This window comes from Phyllostomus discolor, chromosome 7 (assembly GCF_004126475.2).
Source record: "Phyllostomus discolor isolate MPI-MPIP mPhyDis1 chromosome 7, mPhyDis1.pri.v3, whole genome shotgun sequence".
NCBI classification, from domain to species: domain Eukaryota; kingdom Metazoa; phylum Chordata; class Mammalia; order Chiroptera; family Phyllostomidae; genus Phyllostomus; species Phyllostomus discolor.
Genome location: NC_040909.2, coordinates 41,497,988 through 41,519,998, shown reverse-complemented (window position 1 = coordinate 41,519,998; position 22,011 = coordinate 41,497,988). Strand labels below are relative to the sequence as shown.

General features: G+C 43.9%; 1 protein-coding gene and 1 pseudogene across 2 annotated transcripts in view; both read left to right on the top strand.

The window, feature by feature from the left end:
• Window positions 1–4,166: 4,166 nt before the first annotated feature.
• Window positions 4,167–5,107, top strand: LOC114501329 (annotated as a pseudogene).
• Window positions 5,108–11,898: 6,791 nt separating this feature from the next.
• The window catches only part of IRAK2 (interleukin 1 receptor associated kinase 2), a 60,702-nt gene continuing 50,589 nt past the window's right edge, over window positions 11,899–22,011 (top strand). Inside the window, exon 1 of one of the 2 annotated variants that reach the window (XM_028518370.2) lies at window positions 11,899–12,086. In XM_028518370.2, the coding sequence (XP_028374171.1) occupies window positions 11,993–12,086 (94 nt within the window). In that variant the 5' untranslated portion in view covers window positions 11,899–11,992. The remainder of the gene's footprint in view (window positions 12,087–22,011) is intronic. The other variant, XM_036030821.1, reaches the window with a different exon arrangement.

Here is a 22,011-nt window from a genome sequence, read left to right as displayed (position 1 = left end):
GAGAGAAACATCAATGTGTGGTTGCTGGGGGCCGTGGCCTGCAACCCAGGCATGTGCCCTGACTGGGAATCGAACCTGCGATGCTTTGGTTCGCAGCTCGCACTCAATCCACTGAGCTATGCCAGCCAGGGCTAGAATTTTTTTTATCATTGTTTCTTTTCACTTTGTTTTTCTCATAAATATGAAATATCACTGTAAAACAATTAAGCACTACAGAAAAGGATTACGAAAAATATTTACACTGGAACAAAGTTTTTTCCACATGAAAACACAGTGATCCTTAATAGATGCATTATTGAAGAAGATACACAGATGTTCACTAAGCAAGTGAAAAGATGCTTCACATACGTCATCAGGGAAATGAAAGTTAAGATAATGAGGTACCACAAGGCACTATTAGGAAGGCTAAAATCTAACACTGATGACACCAAATGCTGGCGAGGATGCAGGGAAACAGGAACCCTCATTCACTGCAGGTGGGAATGCAGAATGGTACAGCCATTTTGGAAGGCAGTTTGATGGTTTCTTATAAAACTAAACATACCCTCACCATATAATCCACCAATCGTGCTTCTTGGGATTTATTCAGACGAGGTCCAAACTTAATGTCTAAAACCCTGCATGTGGATATTTATAACAGCTTTCATCATAATTGACAGAACTTGGCAGTCACCGAGATGTCCTTCAGTAGGTGACTGCGTAAATAAGCTATGATTTACCCAAAAAAACCCAAAAAGGATAAATAGTTAATACTTCTCTAGTGATTTTTTAAAAGATTTTATTTACTTATTTTTAGAGGAGAAGGGAGGGAGGAAGAGAGGGAGAGAAACATAAGTGTGTGTTTGCCTCTGACACATCTCCTACTGGAGACCCAGCCCACAACCCAGGCATGTGCCCTGACTGGGTATTGAACTGGTAACCCTTTGGTTTGCGGGCTGGTACTCAATCCACTGAGCCACACCAGCCAGGGTTTTCACCAGTGCTTCTATTGAGAAGGTGATGATAGGGCAGTGGCCTAGGCATCCATGCACTGTGGACACGAAATAGGTGTCCATGTTTTGCACTCTTGACACAGGAACACCAGCGTGAGCTTTCCACGTCCTTCCACACTAGGTCACTGTGTGTTAGCATTCTGAGCACCTCAGTCCCACTCTGTGCTTGTCACGGGGCTGCCTGATAGCCCTTCACTATTTCTTCTTTCCGTTTTCTTTTGTTTTCTGTTTTCCTTATTTATTGATTGATTTTTAGGGGGAGAAAGACATCGCTTTGTTGTTCCACTTATTTATGCATCCATTGGTTGATTCTTGTACGTGCTGTGACCAAGGATTGAACCTGCACCCTTGGTGTACCAAGATGACACTCTAACCAACTGAGCTATCCTTCCAGGGCTTACTAGTTCCCCTTTTGCTGGCACACCTAAACTCCCTGCCCTGACAAAATATGTGCATGGGGGCTCTCCGTACCCTCACCACACATACCCAGTAGTTCATCAGCAGAGCACAGAAAAATTAGATACACTTGGGTGATAATCAAAAGGATTGAGCAATAGCAATGGATATATGCCAGAAAGTCCCACAAAACTTGTTTCAGGATTTGGAACATAAAACCTCAGGAAATAATCTGTCAGGTTAACATACAAATAGCAATATACTCTCTCCCTAGGCTTTAGGCAGAAAACACAAAAGATTATTTTGTTTCAGTTGGAAGAAGCTAAGAGTCCTAAAGCCCTGGGGCTGGCCCCACAGATGTTAGTTAGAAAGAGAACTGAGACTACTGAAAAAGAAAAACACAGAGGCAATCCTAGGGAACCATTTTAGTTTCAGATAAATTGAAGGGAAGTTAATTGGACAACGGACAGTTTAGCAGCCGTTGGCCTGATAGGAGTGACATGGGACGACATCCTTCACCTGTTGGGAGGGTGACTGTTTACCTGGGTCCAGCCCAAGTGTGCTGAGAACACTCGCTGCAGTTACCCAGTGCTCCGAAGCATAGATAGGAGCTAAGCTCAGGGCTGTTCTAGCAGGTCTAGCCCATCTGTCCTGGAGCAACTGCAGGGGGCGAGGGGAATTTTGAGGGTGGTCTGGTGTGGCCCTGGGGCAGCAGTTTTCCAAATATTGGTTTATGATTTTTCTTGATAGATTTTAGGATTATCCCATCCCTCCTATACATGACAAAGCAGAACCCCCTGGAACAGACCCCAATACTAGAAGCAAATGTATATTGATGGGGGATTGGCCAAATAAAGGATGGTGCTCCTAAATAAACTATTAAAAAGTTCTTCATGTAGGTGACAGGAAGAACTATTTATTATCGATTGCAGAAAGTTTACAGAAAATTTAGCGTGTTTAAATTTTTATATGCAAAACATGTATTTTACAGAGGTCTAAATCCATGGGAAAGTATATACTGCAAACTTCATAATGGCGGTCCCCCAGGGATGAGACTGTGGGAAGGTGTTCATTTGTTTTTTCTCTCCCTCAGCAGGAGGAGCATCTTTTGTTCTAATGAGGTGACTCTTGGTGGGCTCCTGGGTGGGGGCTGGTCACCACAAAGATCAAGCCATAATTACAGGCTCGGGGTTTCCAGCTCTGCCCAACTCCTTACTTCTCCAGGGAGGGAAGGGGCTGCATGTATTTTAATATAATAGTTGATTATGCCTATGTGAGGAAGCCATCATAAAAATCCCAGTAGCACAGGGTTCAGAGAGCTTTCAGGTGGGCTAACACATCTGCTAGATAGGACAAGGCACTCCAAGTCTGGGCCATTCTTACTAAATGGTATTCTTGATAAATTAAAATGTAGCACAGTGGTTTGCTGACCAGCTATAAAGAGGATGAGTTTGATAGGAACCCAATGCAGTAAGTAGCTGGCTGCAAAGAAGGAATCAACCTATAATTGGCCAGGTAATGTATATGAGCAATGACTAAGCCTCCCTTTGAGGAGACAGAGCTTTGGATATGGATGCCCCCCCCCCTTTTTTTTTGCTGCAAGTAAAAACTACCTTACAATAACTGTGCTTTGTACTTGAATAGAATGCCCCAAGCAGCAAAGCCCTTGAGTTCACACCAGGAAGATGATACACCCCAACTCCATAGTGACAAGCTCCTGTGCTAGAGACCCTATGTCCTTTTTTAAAAAATACTTCTATTTATTTATTTTTAAATAGAGGGGGAGGGAGAAAGAGGAGGAGAGACATATCAATGCAATAAAGAAACATCAATCGGTTGCCTCTTGCACACCCCCAAATGGGGACTAAACCCTCAACCCAGGTATGTGCCCTGAGTGGGAGTCCAACGGGCTACCTTTCAACTTGCAGGAGGACTCTCAACCCATTGATCCATACCAGTCAGGGGTGGCCTTATATCCTTTTAAAAACTGGGAAACTTAAGTGTTTCCCTAAGTTCTGTGAGCCTTTCCAGCAAATTAATTGAATATGGGGCAGGGGACTTGTGAGAACCTCCAGTAAGTAACCAAGGCAGACAGAAGTTGTGGGCAACCTGGGGGCCTCCTCTTTGTGACTGGCACCTGAAGTGGGGTGGGAACAGCCTTGTGGGGATCCCCTGCCCTGTGGGACCTGATGCTATCTCCAGGTTGACAGTGTTGGAATTGAGTCAAATTGTACGATGACACCCAGCTGGTGTCACAGAGAATAGCTTGTTTGTAGGGGGAAATACCAGAAATATCAAAGTGAAATGTTCTGTGTAAAGTAAAGGAGTGTCAGGGTTCAAGACAAATACCCCACATGTCCTACAGTGGCGTATTGATCACTTGGAATTGAAGTTACTAGACTGGCAGCGGGTGCCAAAGGGCGTTTGACCCTCTCAATCTCCCTGAAAGCAGAAAACAGTCAAACCTCATTTCTCAAGTGTCTAGCTATTCCATTCTCCACCAACTTGTTCATGGGACCAGGGGAGGGCGGGATGGGGGAATGTCTCAGTTGTCAAAAAAAAACTTCTGTTCTCCACCCCCACAGTCCTTTCACACTGATAAGGACAAATCTCCCCTGTGAAAGGTGTCCTTCTGGAAGACACTCCTTATCACAAAAATTAACTCAGGGCCAAAAAATTAGTATAATCCAATCTGATTGCCTCTTTTCTAACTTACTACTTTGTTTAAATTCCACATTAATGAACACACAGACCTGGCAGTCTGGGATTCCCAACAGCATGAGCCAAACAAGCACTAACGGTGGCGATGAGGCCAGCATTGTCTTTATGGCTCCTGGCCCCTCAATGACGTTCAAAGCCAAGGAGCCAAGAAGCTTGCCGGCCAAGCTGTGGAGGAGAATCACGTGAGGAATAACCAAGTGCTGGGAGATGGAAGTGATTCTACAATTCTCCATGCTGTGCAGCGAACAACTGAAAGGGTGAAACGAGAAGCTGAACCTCGTCTGTATCCCCACTTCCTTCCAGGCCTGTCAGCTCGTGCCGCACTGCGGCGTAAGCCGCAGTGACCTGAGCCGACACCCCGAGACTGACCTGGCCATGGAAGGTGCTGACAAAGTGCTGTAGATGCTGGTCTCAGTCTCATCAGGGGCGGTGGAGGCTGCCTGACCCCGAAGACTGTGGTGGGCTGTTCCACTCACTTCATCGTGATTGCTGATTTCAGGAAAGATTCGAAGAACCTTGGGGATCATGTCACAAGAGAATCCCCACTGAGGTCATCCCCATGGCTTACATCCCAGTGAGCAGAGCTGTGATTCAGAAGTTTGGGGGTGTGGTTGATTCTTGTATGTGCCCTGACTGGGGATTGAACCTGCAGCTTTGGTGTATCGGAATGATAACGGGAGTTTTATCCTGCCTGGGAGTTTGACCCTGTGCACAAATGGAGTGAAGTGAGCCCAGTTAAGAAAATGACCCCAGGTTTGGTGGACACAGGCCTATTCATCAATATGGCTGAGACAGTCTATTTCAGGGTGCAGGATGGCTCAGTGAACATGAGGGAGAAGCCTTTCTGTGGACCCTTCCAGAAGTGGAGTGTCCTGCCCTGGAGCCCGCAGCCCACAGCCAGGTGGACATGCCTCTCCAGGAGCCTTTGCCTTAATGTCTGTGTGCCAGGTGGACAGCGGCAGGGTGGGGGCTGGGCGGTTAAATCCAGTCTTCTCAAGTCTTGTTATTCTTTTTAAAAAGACCAATACAAACATATATATTTTTTACTATTAAAGATACTCAGTTTTTTAAATACAGTGGAATTTGATTTCATATTTTATATAAAACATTTACAAAAAAAGGAAAGGCTTGACTTTTAAACTTTTTACTTGAAGGATCAAGTTTCTGAATATTGTGTTTGCTGAATAATGTAAATCAAAACTTCTTTAAACTGCTAAAATAATGGGCCCAGCCAGCAGCGATTCCCTGATGCTTTACTGAAAACATCGGAGTTTATTTTTCTACTGCACTCTTTTTTGGTTTTTCGTTTTTGTTGGGATCATGCACAGTACATATTTTAAATATTTTAAATATTTACATATTTTAAAATGAGTTTTACAAAAATCGGGTGAGTGTAGCAGTGTGGTGTGTAAGGACTCGGTGTAAGCTGTCAGAGAGAAAATGTGTTGGTTCTTTTGTTAGGATCAGGGGGTTCATTCAGACCCCTGTTGTTGGAAGCAATTGGCCAGAAATACTTGCTAGTACTGCTGTGAAGTGTGAGGTACAATTAAATGATTGTGTTTTTGTTGCTAATATTTTATCTGTTCCTGTGTTGTTATTTGCATGGTTCAGCATCAGAAGTTTTTTAAGTATATTTTATTGATTATGCAATTACATTTGTTCCAATTTTTCCCTCTTTGCCTCCCTCCACCTGATACCTCCTTCCCTCCAGCAATCCCCCCCTTAGTTCATGTCCATGGGTTGCACATAAAAGTTCTTTGGCTTCTCCATTTCCTCTACTGTTATTAACACCCCCTGTCTATTTTGTACCTACAAATTATGCTTAATCTCTGCAACTTTTCCCCCATTCTTCCCCTTCCCCCTCCTAGCTGATAACCCTCCAAATAATCTCCATAGCTATGATTCTGTTCCTGTTCTGGTTGTTTGCTTAGTTAGTTCATTTGTTTATTTTTTAGATTCAATTGTGGATAGTTGTGAATTTGTTATCTTAATGTTCATAGTTTTCAAAAGAAGGAAAGATACTTCTTTTTCTTAAATAAGTCCCTTTAACATTTCATGTAATAATCGCTTGGTGACCATGAACTACTTTAGTTTTACTCTGTCTGGGAACCACCTTATCTGCCCTTCTGTTCTAAATGATAGCTTTGCTGATTACAGCAATCTAGGTTGTAGGTCCTTGCATTTCATCACTTTGAATACTTCTTGTCAGTCCCTGCTTGCCTGCAAAGTTTCTTTTGAGAAATCAGCTTATAGTGTTATGGGAACTTCTTTGTAGGTAACTGCTTTTCTCTTGCTGCTTTTAAGATTCTCTTTACCTTTGACCTTTGGCATTTTAATTATGATGTGTCTTGGTGTGGTCCTCTTTGGGTTCAACACATTTGGGACTCTGTTGCTTTGTGGACTTTTATGTCTTTTTCCTTCACCAAATGTGGGAAGTTTTCTTTTGTTATTTTTTCAAATAAGTTTTCAATTTCTTACTCTTCCTTTTCTTCTTCTGGAATCCCTATGATTTGGATGTTGGCACTTTTGGAGATGTCCCAGAGCCTTCTTATACTTTCCTCATTTTTTTGAATTCTTGTTTCTTCTTTCTGTTCTGGTTGACTGTTTATTTCCTTTTTTATGTTCCAAATCATTGATTTGAAACTTGGCTTCCTTCTCTTCACTGTTGGTTTTGTTGGATTGTCTTTATTCCACTTACTGTAACTTTCATTTCTGCCTTCATGTTGTTGCCATACTCAGTGAGTTCTCTGAGCATCCTGATCACCAGTGTTTTGAACTCTGCATCTGATAGGTTGGCTATCTCTGCTTGATTTAATTCTTTTTCTGGAGTTTTATTCTGTTCTTTCATCTGAGCCATATTTGTTTGTCTCCTCAATTTGACACTCTTGCTATGTTTGTTCCTGTGTATTAGGTAGAGCTGCTTTGATACCCTGTCTTAGGGCACCTGTTAAGTTGTATGGGGTGGAGCCTTAGGTATTTGCCAGGGAGGGGCAGCCTGCCTCACCACTTTGTGGCTCTGTGTGGGGGGAGGGGTTGGGGACAGTGCTACTGCCTGGTTTCTGGAGGTTTCCCAGGCACACATCCTTTTTCCAGTCACTTCACCCACTTCCTGTATGTGACTGGTGTCCTTCTAGCTGTTGCCCTGGTGGTGAATGCCAGAGTGGGTGGGTTTGTGTACATTCTAAGTCCATACAGGTCCTTTAAACTGACTCTCCTGAGGGTCCGGCCGTTTCTTCCAAACGCTTCCACTGGTTTTTATGGCCAGAAGTTATGGGGCTTTATCTTCCTGGTGCTGGAACCCTGGCCTGTGTGGTCTGGCCTGGGTGGGGCTAGGATCGCTTTGTCCCCAGATATCCCTCCTTGTTTTTGGGTACCACACGTGAATGTGGGACCACCCTCTCCATCGCTGCCACCTTCCTGTGCCACACCACATCTCCTTGCCTCTCTGACTTGACTCTGAGTCTCCACCCCTCCTACCCATTTGGATGAATTTGGCTTCTTTACATCCTTGGTTTTCATACTTCCATACAGTTCAATTTTCTGGTAGTTCTGTGCATTATTTGTTTGGAGGTTAGTTGTAATTCTTCTTGTGGTTGTGCAAGGAGGTGAAGCGTGTCTGCCTATACCTCTATCTTGACCTGAAGTCAGTATCAGAAGTTCTCACCTCATTCTCTTGTTAGAGAGTTGAAATAAAGTAGTATGGTGCGATTCTTTTTTTTTTTCTTTTCCTCTTTGGGGAAGAGACCTCAGGGGCTGTCTAGTCTAGTGGTTTTCAAACTTTATGGATTCAGGTTTGCAGAGCTTGTTGCAAATTTAGATTCCAGGCCCTTTATCCTCAGAATCTCATTCAGTAAATCTGTGCTGGGGCCCCAGGATCTGTATTTATTTATTTATTTATTTAAATTTCTTTCTTTATATTCTTTATTTTCATTTTTGATGTTTTATTTTTTATGCTATTACAGATGTCTCATTTTCCCCCTTCACCCCCCTCCACCCAGCCCACCCCCCACTTCCATAGTCAATCCCCACACCGTTGTCCATGTCCATGGGTTCTTCATGTATGTTCTTTGACTAATCTCTTCACCTTCTTTCAGTTAGTCACAATAATCCCACTCTTCTCTTACAGCTGTCAGTCTATTGCCCAATTCCATTCCTCTGGTTCTATTTTTTTCATTAGGTTTATTTTGTTCATTAGATCCTATTATAAGTGAGATCATATGATATTTGTCTTTCACCAACTGACTTACTTCACTTAGCGTAATAGTTTTCAATTCCAATCATGCTGTCACGAAAAGCAGGAATCCCTTCCTTTTTTCTGCTGTGTAGTATTCCATTGTGTAAATGTACCACAGTTTTTTGATCCACTCATTTACTGATGGGCACTTAGGCTGTTCTCAAATCTTGGCTATTATAAATAGTGCTGCTGTGAACATAGGGGTGAAAAAGTTCTTTTGATTTGGTGTTTTGTGATTCTTAGTATATATTCCCAGTAGTGGAATCACTGGGTCAAAAGGCAGATCCACTTTTAATTCTGAGGGAATTCCATACTGTTTTCCACAGTCTGCACTCCCACCAACAGTGCACTAGTTTTCTCTTTGCATCCTTGACAGCACTTGCTGTTTGTCAACTTATTAACGATAGCCATTTTGGCAGGTGTGAGGTGATATCTCATTGTGGTTTTAATTTGCATCTCTCTGATGGCTAGTGATGTTGAACATTTTTTCATATGTCTATGGGCCCTCTGTATGTCCTTCTTGGAGAAGTGTCTATTCAGGTCCTTTGCCCATTTTTTAACTGGATTCTTTGTCTTCCTGGTGTTGAGTCCTATGAGTTCTTTATATATTTTGTAGCTTAAACCCTTGTCTGCTGTATCACTGGGAAGTATGTTTTTGCATATGGTTGGTTCCCTTTTCATTTTGATGATGGTGTCTTTAGCCGTGAAGATTTTTAACTTGATGTAGTCCCATGTGTTTATTTTTTCCCTTTGTTTCCCTTGCCCTAGGAGATACATTGGCAAAAATGTTGCTATGTGAGATATCTGAAAGTTTACTGCCTGTGTTTCTTCACTAGGATTTTTATGGTATCCTAACTTATGTTCAAGTCTTTTATCCACTTTTGAGTTTATTCTGGTATATGGTATAAGTTGGTGGTCCAGTTTCATTGTTTTTGCATGTACCAGCCCACTTCTTCCCACACCACTTACTGAAGAGGCTAATTTTACTCTATTGTATACTAGTGCTCCCTTTGTCAAATATTAATTGACCATAGAGACATGGGTTTATTTCTGGGCTCTCTGTTCCATTGGTCTATGTGTCTGTTCTTATGCCAGTGCCAGACTCTTCTGATTACAGTGGCCTTGAAGTTATAGTGCCATTCTTAAAAGAGTCCACAAAACTTGCTCAGATTCCTCTTTAGCACTGAACTTTGTTTTTGTTCTGTCAATTTCTCACACAGTTGTTTCTTTGTCCAAATAATATAAAATGTAACCAGTTTGATTAATTTTTGAGCCTCATTTTATAAACTGAGCATCATACTGTGATTCTCCCATGTGCATATTAAATGGGGGTTTCTCGTGTTAACCTAGCTTATGTCAATTTTATTATTACTAGAGCAGCCATAAGAACTAAAGAAGGGTCGAGGGGTGGGAATGCCCCTCCCCAACAGGAGAAGAGAGAGAAGTGGGTTTTTCCCTACACAAGAGGAGGACAGACAAGGGTGGGTTTATTTCATAATTCACTTCATTTCCCCTTTTGGACAATGGTCATGTACTCTCAGAAAAACCAATAAAGATATTTTTATTGGAAAAGGGAAAAGTAGTGCTGGCTGGCATGGCTCAGCGGTTGAGTGCTGGAGTACTAGGAATGGAAAAGTCACTGGTTCGAAGCCTGGTCAGGACACATGCCTGGGTGCAGGCCAGGTTCCCCATTAAGGGGCCTCTGAGAGTCAGCCAATCACATCGATGTTTCTCTCCCTTTTTTTGTCTCCTTTCTCCTCTGTCTAAAAAATAAATAAAATCTTAAAAAAAAAAGAAAAGAAAAAGTATGTATGAAGTCCACAGAGAAGCTTTATTATTATTTCCTCTTTATCAATCTATCTTCATGCCTGAAATTCCTGATTAACATTGTTTCTCGACTCTGTCAGCACATAATTAGATTTACTTGGAAGCTTTTTAAAGATTTTATTTATTTAGCCCTGGCTGGCATGGCTCAGTGGATCTAGTACCAGACTGCAAATCGAAGGGTTGCTGGTTCGATTCCCAATCAGTGCACAAGACCGGATTGTGGGCTGGGTCCCCAGTAGGGGGCTCAAAAGGCACAACTGCACATTGATGTTTCTCATCTTCTCCCTCTCCTTCCCCCTCCCTAAAAATATTTATAAATAAAAATATTTATTTTTAGAGAGAGGGGAAGGAGAGGGAGAAAGAGAGGGAGAGAAACATCAATGTGTGGTTGCCTCTTGAACCCCCACCACTGGGGATGCAGCCCAAAACCCAGGCACATGCCTTGATTGGGAATCAAACCAGCAACCCTTTGGTCTGCAGACCGGCACTCAGTCCACTGAGGCACACCAGCCAGGGCTACCTGGAAGTTTTTTTAAAATGCATGTGCCTGAACCCCACCCAGAACAATTGAGTGTGGATCTCTGGATGTTAGGGTGGGCATGTATAATTTTTATTTATTTATTTATTTATTTATTTATTTATTTTTAAATTTTATTTTTAGAGAGGGAAGGGAGGGAGATAGAGACAGAGAGAGAGAGAAACATCAATGTGCGGTTGCTGGGGGTTATGGCCTGCAACCCAGGCATGTACCCTGGCTGGGAATCAAACCTGGGACACTTTGGTTCCCAGCCGGCACTCAATCCACTGAGCTATGCCAGCCAGGGCTTTTTTTTTTTTTTCATGTGTAATTTTTTAAAGTTTCCCTAGATGGCCCTGGCTGGTGTGGCTCACTTGGTTGGAGTGTCATCCTGTGCAACAGTGGCTTGGGGGTTGGATTCCTGATAGGGGCACATACCTGGGTTGTGGGTTTGATTCCTGGTTGAGGTGCATATGGAAGGCAGCCAATCCATGTTTCTCATGTAGATATTTCTCTCTCCCATCCTCTCTCTCTCAAGTCAATAAACATACTTAAACATTTTTTTAAAGATCTCCAGATAATTCTGATGTGCAGTTGGGATTGCAAATCACTGACTGTCATTTCAAGGAAATTTAATGTGAGCAGGTCAAAATGACATAACTATGCAACTAATTGTATTCAGTCTCAATAACTGTTTCTAACTGGTAGAGAGGGTGTTGGCCTTGGAAATAGTAAATTAGGGGAAGAAATTAACTGTGTGGGATCATGAGAAAATTATTGTGCTGGGACAATATAACAGAGCCAAAAGAGCACTTCCTTTGGAGTCATATTTGGGTTGAATCCTGTGTCACTTGGCGAATTTTGCTTGATCGAATTACAATTGACTTGAGACTCAGTTTCCTCATATGTAGAATGGGAGGTAATTAATAGAATATTTGTTGAGTTAATTATATGTGGCAGAGCGCCAAAAGCACTGGAAATGGAGTTGGAAGTCCTCCTAGGACTGCCACGGAATTCCCAGATGGCCTTAACCTTGTCTCCTCTCCATCCTTGAGCCTCAGTTTCCTTTCCTAGCTCTGACCATTTTGGTTTCACAGCTGCTCTGGTCCAGCCAACCACACGAAGTAGCGCGGCAGATCGCTGCCACTGGATGGCAGTGGTGCCCAGCGCCGGCCCCGCCCACTTCCCCGGGAGGGGAGGCGGGCCGGGTGGGAAGGGCCAGTGCTGGGATAGAGAAGTGGACTCTCACCGAAGCGTGTGGTTCAGTCTCTCCGGAGCTTCTCCGCCGGCCTTCGCAGTCTCGTCATGTCCTGCTACATCTACCAGCTGCCCTCCTGGGTGCTGGATGACCTGTGCCGCAACATAGACACACTCAGCGACTGGGACTGGATGCATTTTGGTGAGTGGGTTCCCTAGCGCCCCCGCCGGGGGGCCTCCAAGCCCTCTCATAGCCTCTCTATAAGTGGGTCCTGATCTGGCTCTGCGTACTGTCATCTGGACTCGGGCCTCGCTGTGTGCCCGCAGGCAGGTCACTGGCCCCTCTATGGACCCTAGTGCGATCGTGTGGAAGGCATTTTGTGATCTTGGAAGATTTCTGCTGTCACTCTGTCCCTAAGTAATGACCGGCTTGACTGTGCTGTTAACAGTAAAGCTGATAATGATAGCTATGAGCACTTAACGTAAGCTATCAGTGTGCTGGGCCCTGATGTAAGCACTTGACAGGCATTATCTCACCTAGTCTCCGCCTATAAAGTGCATATTTCATATTTCTCTTACCCCGTTTTACGGAGGCAGAAACCGATTTAGAAAGGTAGAGTCACTTGCCTGGGGGCATAGCTTGGTTAAGTGAAAGAATGGTATTTGAATCCAGGGTCTGGCTCCTCCAGGACTTTGTAACTCCTTGGTGTGTTTTGTCTGTCTGCTGAGAGCACTAGGCATCTGGGGGAGGCTGTGCCTTGGTCCTCAGGTTCCCAAGTAGAGGTCTGCATTCCAGGCCACCACCTCCCAGCTGGTGATTGTGGGTGTTTTCTTTAACCTTTCTGAGCCTCGGCCTTTTGTTCTGTAAAATAGAGGTTGTGAGAACTGAAAGTTGTATAAAAAGCTCCTGACACTTAAGTGTCAGAAAATCTTGTAAGTAATAAGGAAGTATAACAAATAATCATCTGTGGCTCTGGCCAGCTAGCTCAGTTGGTTAAAGCATTATTTTGATATGCCGAGGTTGTGGGTTCGATCTCTGGTCAGGGCACATACAAGAAAAAAAACAGTGAATGCATAAATAAGTGGAACAACAATGCAATCTTTCTTTCCATTCCTCTCCCTTGCTCTCAAATCAATTACAAATATTAACAATAATCATCCTTAGTTTTTAAAAAAAGATTTTATTTATTTACTTTTAGAAAGAGGGGAAGGGAGGGAGAAAAGGAGAGACAAACATCGATTGTGTGATTGGCTGCCTCTTGCATACCCCCTACTGGGGACCTGGCCCTAAACCCAGGCACGTGCCCTGACTGGGAATTGAACCAGCAACCAGCTACCTTTCAGTTCACAGCCTGGCACTCAATCCACTGAGCTACACTAGTCAGGGCTGTTTTATGTTTTAAGCCAATGTCACTCATGTATTTACTTTTTAAATAATTATCTATCCTTTCTTTAAAATTTAGATTACACCACATTTTACACACACACACACACACACACACACACTCAGTTGAGAGAAACGAACATGTGTGTGTTATTAATCAGTTTGAGCAAATAACATCTATTTTAACCTAGCTGTTCTCAACCAGGGGTGATTTTGCTGCCTGGGAACATTTGCCAATGTCTGGAGACATTGTTGGTTGTCCCAACTTGGGAGAAGTAGTGGGCAGAGGCTAGGGATGTTGCTGTGCATCCTGTAGTGCCCAGGACAGTCCAGTCTCCCCCCGCCACCCACCATGAAGATTTATCCAGCCTAAACTGTCAGTAGTGCTGAGGTTCAGAAACCCTGCTTTAAACCAGTAACAAAAATAATAAATGCTTACTACAAAATGCTGTGGAAAACAATGAAACAAAGCTCAAATTCTACCACTCAGGGATAACCATTTTTAATATTGGATACCAGTAATTATTTTTAACATTTTTTATTGTTGTTCAAGTACAGTTTTCTGCCTTTTCCCCCCACCGATAATAATTTTAAAAACAACAGCCCTGGCTGGGTGGCTCAGTTGCTTGGAGCATTGTCCAGTACCCCAAAAGGTCGTGGGTTCGATTCCTGGTCAGGGCATATACCTAGGTTGCAGGTTTGATCCTTGGTCAGGGTACTTTTGGCAGGAAACTGATCAATGTTTCTCTTCCACATCAATGTTTCTCTCTCTTTGTCTCTGTCTCTCTCTCTCCCCATTCTTCTCTCTCAAAAATCAATGAACACATCTTCTTTGGGTGAGGATTTGAAAACAAAACAAAAGAAAACAACAACAGTAGCTAACATTTATTGGCTTCTTACCATGTGCCACCAGAGTGCTACGTGTTTGAGCCTTCTAGCCTTTTAAAAAAATCATATTTATTTATGTGTGTACATTTTTCAAAAAGCATCATTTTGAACATTCTTTTTTTAAAAATATATTTTATTGATTATGCTATTACAGTTGTCCCATTTCCCCCCTTCTCTCCCCTCCACCCTGTACCCCCCTCCCACCCACATTTCCCCCTTTAGTTCATGTCCATGTGTCATACTTATGAGTTCTTTAGTTTCTACATTTCCCGTACTATTCTTGCCCTCCCCCTATCTATTTTCAACCTACATTCTATGCTACTTATTCTCTGTACCTTTTTCCCCTCTCTCCTCCTCCCACCCCCTTGCTACTAACCCTCCATGTGCCCTCCATTTCTGTGGTTCTGTTCCTGTTCTAATTGTTTACTTAGTTTCTTTTGGTTTTGCTTTAGGTGTGGTTGTTAATATTTGTGAGTTTGCTGTCCTTTTACTATACATGTCTTTTCTTTATCTTCTTTTCTTAGATAAGTCCCTGTAGCATTTCATAAAATAAGGGCTTGGTGATGATGAACTCCTTTAACTTGACCTTATCTGAGAAGCACTTTATCTGCCCTTCCATTCTAAATGAGAGCTTTGCTGGATAGAGCAATCTGGGATGTAGGTCCTTGTCTTTCATGACTTGGAATATTTCTTTCCAGCCCCTTCTTGCCTGTCAGGTCTCTTTTGAGAAATCAGCTGACAGTCTGATGGGAACTCCTTTGTAGGTTACTGTCCCCTTACCTCTTGCTGCTTCTAGGATTCTCTCCTTCGTTTTTACCTTGGCTAATGTAATGATGATGTGCCTTGGTGTGTTTCTTCTTGGGTCCAACTTCTTTGGGGCTCTCTGAGCTTCTTGGATTTCTTGGAAGACTGTTCCCTTTGCCAGATTGGGGAAGTTCTCCTTTATTATTTGTTCAAATATGTGCTCAATCTGTTGCTTTTCCCCTTCCGATTCTGGTACCCCTATAATTCGGATATTGGAACGTTTAAAGGTGTCTTGGATGCTCTTACTCCTTTCCTCAATTTTTTGAATTCTTATTTCATCATGCTTTCCTGCTTGGTTGATTCTATCTTCCTTCTGGTTCACTGTATTGTTTTGAGACTCATATTCCTTCCTTTCACTATTGGCTCTCCTCTGCGTGTCTTCCTGCATCTGTTTTATGGTAATCTGCATTCTTTCATCTAAATTTCGTCCAAAATCAACCAGTTCCATGAGCTTTCTGATCACCAGTGTTTTGAACTGCGCATCTGATAGATTGGCTAATTCTTGGTCGCTCAAAAGGATGAGTCCTGGGGGACTGATCTGCTCTGTTGAAAACATATTTTTTTCCCCCCTGTCTCTCCTTTTTTTTTTCCGGTCTGGTTGCTCTTGTTACAGTGGGGGGGCGGAGCCTTAGGTGCTCACCGGGGCTGGGCACCCCAGTCGCTAGATTGTGACGTTGTAAGTGGGGGCGGGGCGGGAGAAAACAATGGCGGTAGTTCCGTTCCCCTGGACTCAGACCCTTGTCTGGGCTTCTGGGCCGCGACTTCTGCCCTGGTCCACAATCGCTACCCCTCTGGGTCTGCCAGCCGCAGCTTGCATACTCAGGGATCACCGCTGCCTTCTTGCGCGCTGGATGGCTGTCGCGCCGATTTCGCGCCAAACCTTTCCCCAACCTCCGTGCGCCGCCGACTCGAGCCAGTCCCACGCCCGCCGGGCTCGTCTTCTCCTACCAGTCTGGATGAACGCGTCTACTTCAACTTCTTGGCTGCCCGACTTCCATTCAGATAAATCCTCTGCCGGATCTGGGTGTTATTCTGATAGTAAATTATTGTTGTAAATTATTGGTTTTCTAATCTTGGTTGTACGAGGAGGAACAGTGCGTCCACCTATTCCTCCATCTTGCCGGAAGTCATCCATTTTGAACATTCTAATAGTCTACTTTTTCACTTAAAATATATCACAATTATTTCTTCTTGCCAAACATTATTCTTTAGCAACATGGATTTATTTTCAGTGTGTTTTTATTAATTATTTTTGATGGATAAAAGTAACAAATGCACTGGGTTAAGTGATGTAAATAATAAGCCTGTGATAGAGGAAGGTAAATGTCTTGCCCTCCCCTGGTCCTGGGCCTCCCTGTTCCTCTCCCTAGAGACAGTCAGTGGTAACTTGTCAGGGCCCCTCTGAGAATGTGGGTTGCTACCTGATTTTCCAGATTACACTGCATTCCTTTGCTGGTGTGATCTGTGATTGAACTACTGTGAATGTTTCCTGGGTAGTGGGCAAACTTTGTGTCAGAGACTCCCTCTAGTTTTTTTTTCCTGTTGGCCTTAACTGTGAATGCCAGAACAACTACTAGGAAATTGATCTAGAAGGCACACTTACGAATTTTCTTAAACAGCTTTATTGAGATATAATTCACATACCATACAATTTACCCATTTAAAGTGTACAATCCATTGGCAGTTAGTATATACAGGGTTGTCCATCCCTCTTCACAATCAATGTTAGAACATTTTACTTACCCTCAATAGAAATCCCATACCCCTTAACTGTCACCCCACATTCCCACACACACCTCTCATTTTCCCCTGCTTTAGGTATTGCCTAATCTGGGCATTTTATATAAATATAATCATACAATATGTGGTTCTTTTTAAAAAGATTTTATTTATTTACTTTTAGAGAGAGGGGAAGGGAAGAAGAAAGAGAGGGAGAGAAACATCAATGTGTGGTTGCCTCTCCCACACCCCCTACTAGGGGCCTGGCCTGCAACCCAGGCATGGGCCCTGGTTGGGAATAGAACCGGTGACCCTTTGGTTCACTGATTGCACTCAATCCACTGAGCCACACCGGCCAGGGCAATATGTGGTTCTTTACAACTGACTTTGATTTAGCATGTTTTGAAGGTTCATCCCATTGAAGCATAATCAGTGCTTACTTTCTTTTTATTACTGAATAATATTCCATGGTATGGACATACTGCATTTTATCAGTTGATGGACATTTGGATTCTTTTCGATTTTTGGCTGTTGTGGACGGTGCTCTGGTGCACATTCATGTGCAAGTTTTTGTGCAGACATGTTTTCATCTCCCTTGGGTATATGTCTTGGGAGTAGAATTACTGAATCATAAGGTTACTCTCTGTTTCACATTTTGAGGAACTACCAGACTGTTTTCCAAAGTGCTTGAGGGTTAGTTTCACGGTGTATGAGGGTTCCTTTCTCTGCATATTCATCAACACTTGTTATTGCCTATTCTTTCGGTTCTAGCTGTTGGAGCAGGTGTGACAGGGTGTCTCGTGGTTTTCATTTGTGTATCCCTAATGACTAATGCTGTTGAGCATCTTTCATGTGTGTACTGGCCTTTTGTACACCCTCTCTGGGGAATACCTCCAACTTTTTAGGCCCTGGAGACACTAGAATTGCTCAAAGTCCTAAGAGGCTTTCCATTGTGGTTTAGGGTATAATCTGAACTCCTCACCAGGCCTGCCCAATCTGATGCAATCTCACCATGCTGATTCTGACCTCCTGTCCTCGTGCGCCCTCTTGCTCACCCTACTCCAGCCGCACTGGCCTCCTTGGTTCAGACTAAGGGCCTTTGCACTTGCTCTTTCCTCTGCCTGGGACAGTCTTCTTTCTGCATTCCCCAAGACTGGCTTTCTAGTCTGTATTTGCTTCCTCTTGCTGCTATAACAAATTACCCTAAATTTAGTGGCTTAAGAACAGCACAGATGTATTCTGTTGTAATTCTGGAGGTCAGAAGTCCTAAAATCAAGGGGTCAGCAGAGCTGCACTCTTTCTGGGGGCCCTGGGGGAGGAGATTCATTTCTTTGCCTTTACAGCTTCTAGAGGCTGCCTGTATTCCGTGGCTCACAGCCCCTTCCTTCAAAGCCAACAGCATAACACTGTCAGATTTCTCTCTCTGACCTCTGCCCTTGTCATCGTATCTTCTCTGAATCTGACACTCCTGCTTTCCTCTTAGAAGGACCATTGTGATGACACTGGGCCCACCAGATAATGCAGGATAATCTCATTTTAAAACCCTAATGCAGGGGTGTTAAACTCATTTTCACCAGGGGCCACATCAGCCTCGTGGTTGCTTTCAAAGGGCCACAATAATTTTAGGACTGTATAAATGTAACTACTCCTTAACTGTTAAGGAGTTGAAATTACATTCAGCCCTTTGAAGGCAACTGTGAGGCTTATGTGGCCCCCAGTGAAAATGAGTTTGACACCCCTGCCCTAACCTGATTCCATCTACAAATTCCCTTTTGTCATATAAGATGCCATATTCCCAGATTTTGAGGTCTAGGACACTGGCACCTTTGGCAGGGCCATAGCCCTTTAGGTCTCAGTTCCTGTGTCACCTTGTTCAAGAGCCCTGCCCCATTGTTCTCAACCCCATCACCATGTTTTATTTCCTTCATTCCACTTAACAGCTTTGACATGACCTTGCTCCACGTTTGGCTGGTCTCTTCCCAGAGAGTGTCAGCGCCATGAAGGCAGGGACCTCACCCGTCCATTTCACTCCTCTATTCCCAGAGCCTGGGACAGCCCCTGGCCGAGGGCAGATATCAGAGACCACTTGAATGTATGATGAACTGGAGGTTGTATGACTGGCGAGGACGTGGGACGTGTCCACTTCTTGCTCCATAGAGATGGCTTTGAGCCAGCTCTTTGTGTTGATCGGGGGTCACTGGGCTGGGAGCCAGTCGTGCCCCCAGTTAGCTGGTCCTTGCCAAGTCACCACACTCTTGGATTTCCCCTTCAGCAGAACCAGTGACTCCGATTGTCCTTCCAGTCCTAGCGAATTTTGGCTTCTGCAATCATTTTAGCCCCTTAGGGCAGATTGAGGTCCTGGGGAATGGGGTTGGGAACACCCTTAAAGTGACTCAGAACCACACAGCCACAAATATGCATGATCTTTTAATCTGAGAGTTTTTGACAGATAACATAGCTACCTCCCGGTCATTTCCCTGTCATTGCAGCTGCATCCACTTTTGCCCTTGGGGGAAAGCAGGCTTCTTACAGCTTCACCCACCCTGCGTGTATTTTGAGGGACCCAGGGACAGGGGTTCCCTTGTTGGAGCGCTCCTCATCTTGCTCACTTGTGCATGTACCAGTCTTTGTGCAGAGCCCTGCTTTGTCCTTTCCCAGCTGTGTGACTTCAGGCACATGACTCTCCTCACCTGTAAAATACAGATGAAAGGCTGAGAAGCTTAGGGGACATGGTGGTGGGGACGGTCCTTAGTGCTTTCCCCTTCTCTCAGTCAGACAAGGGGCATTCAACCCTAGGGCAGGTCAGTTCAGGAGGCCGTGTCAGGTCTGCTCCAGAGCACTTTGAAGAAGGGCAAGCTTTTCCACTGCATCCATCAGGTGATCTCCTGAAGGATTCAGGAACTCACACCTGGGGGGATGGTTTCCACATAGTGTTAACCCAAGGGGATAAAAACAGGTTTTTTGAAGAGTGTAGTTAGTTTAGTAATTACAGCTAACATTCATATCTCATTTACCATGTGCCAACCACTATTCCAAGTGCTTCTATACATATAAGTAATCTAATACTCTCAACAACCTCTGAGGCAGGTGCTGTTATTATCCTCATTTGCAGATGAGGAAACTGCAGCACAGGGATAGGTGAAGGGCCTTCTCAAGCACACAGCAAGTAAGTAGCAGAGATAGTATTAGAACCCAGGCCTCTGAATCCAAAGTCTGGGCCTAGACCATCATTGAAACTGTCCTGCTGACATAAGCATGTATTTTTATATTGATAGAAAAATCTGGAAGATTAAAAAAATTTTTTTAGAGATTTTATTTATTTTTAGAGAGGGGAAGGAGGGAGGAAGAGAGCGAGAGAAACATCAATGTGTGGTTGCCTCTTGTACTCCTCCCACTGGGGATCTGGCCTGCAACCCAGGCATGGGCCCTGACTGGGAATCGAACCAGCAGCACTTTGGTTCGCAGGCTGGTGCTTAATCCACTGAGTCACACCAGCCAGGGCAAAATCGGGAAGATTAGAAGCAAAAGTGTAAGCAGTGCTTTTCTTGATATTTTCCAAGTGGGATGTCATGGGGACTTTGATTTTCTCTCATTTTCCAAATGTTCTATTAGCTGTGTGTGTGGAGAAAAGAGGTGTATGTAACAGGGCCCGCAGCAGTGCCTCATCCCCCGGAGGTCCCCATCTTGTTTGGACCCTGTTTCACAGGTGTAGTTAGATGTTACTAAGTCAGTACCTTAAGATACATCATTTTCATGGAGGTCCAAACTACAGGCACTTAGAGTTTAGTTCTTATTTCTCTTTCATTGCGTGGGAGGAAATGCAACCCACAGAGGTTAAGAGCCATGGCTGAGTTCCCACAGCCATGGCATTCCGGGGCAGCCCTGTGCTTCTGGTTTTCTTGTGACACATCATGCTGCCTCCAAGAGTGGGAGGCATGAACACAGTTTCTCGCTGCTGTTTTCTCTCTGCTGTCCAAAGCAGCCCCTGACCCTGCTGACATCACTTCCTACTGTCCTAGAAACTGTCCTGGGGTTTCCAGTGACGAAAAGTTGCAACTCAAGGAACTTTCCATCCTAACAGGGCACTCTCCTGGAGGCTTTCGCTCTGCAGGAAACTGTCACACCCTTCCCTACTCCTTCAGAGGAAGGGCGTTGTGCAACATGATTCTGTCCCTCCTGGCCCTGAGGTCTAGCATTGCGCCCATGGCTCTTAGGGCCAAGTCCAAACCCCTCGCCCAGCATTGCAGCCCTCAGTCATGTTCTCCTGGGCTTCATCCCTTGGACCCCTTCCTCACTCACTTATGTTTGTATTTTTCAAATAGAAAAGCTCCATGGGCTTCTGGTTTACTCACCGTAGGGTCTCTAGAGCTCATCACAGGCCTAGAATACAGTAGTGCCCAATCATATTGTGTCAAATTTACGTAGATTCTTGCTTTGTGATTTCTGAAACCCTAGAATTGAAGCGTGATTATTTTATTCCTACTTAAATAAAATGCCTTTCTCATTTCAGTAAACTCAGCAGAATACTTTGTAACCATTCGAAAAAAAAACATTTATAAAGACTTATGACAACTGGAAAAGCTTATGATATAAAGTTAATAAATAGGATCAGGCTACAAAATCTTACAGCCTGGTGACAACTGCATCCAGAACCACACCTGTGTGTATGTGTGTGGGGGGGGGACGGTGAGAAGGGAAGTACCTTAATAGGATACAGTGTGGCTTATTTTATTACATTTCTCCTGCATTCCTCAAGTTCCCTTTAGTGAACAACCATTAATTTTATTTAAAAAATGAAAAGAAGAAATGCATTATTTTTTAAGATTTTTATTTTATTTTTTATTTCATTTTCAGAGAGGGGGAGGAAAAGGAGAGAGGGAGAGAAACATCAATGTGTGGTTGCCTCTCGAGCACCCCCTACTGGGGACCCAGCCTGCAACCCAGGCATATGCCCTGACTGAGAATTGAACCAGCAACCCTCTGGTTAACAGGCCAGCACTCAATCCACTGAGCCACACCAGCCAGTGCAGAAATGCATTATTTTTAGTATTGCCAGTCATAGACCCCTGCAAATTTTGTGCAGTGCTTCAAAGTTGGAAAAGTGCTTTTAGATCCACAGGTTCTCTTTACCCTTATAACAGTTCTATGAGAATGGTGGGCTATGTAGGCTGGCTTGTTCATTCAGTCATTCATTTGCTCGTTTGTTCATTTGTGTTTCCCCTGAGAGGGTTCGGACTTAGGGATGAGGACAATGAGATGCTCAGGGTAAATTTTAAAGAGGCATAAGGAGGCACCTACCCTTCAGATGCTGCAAATGTTACTGATGACATTG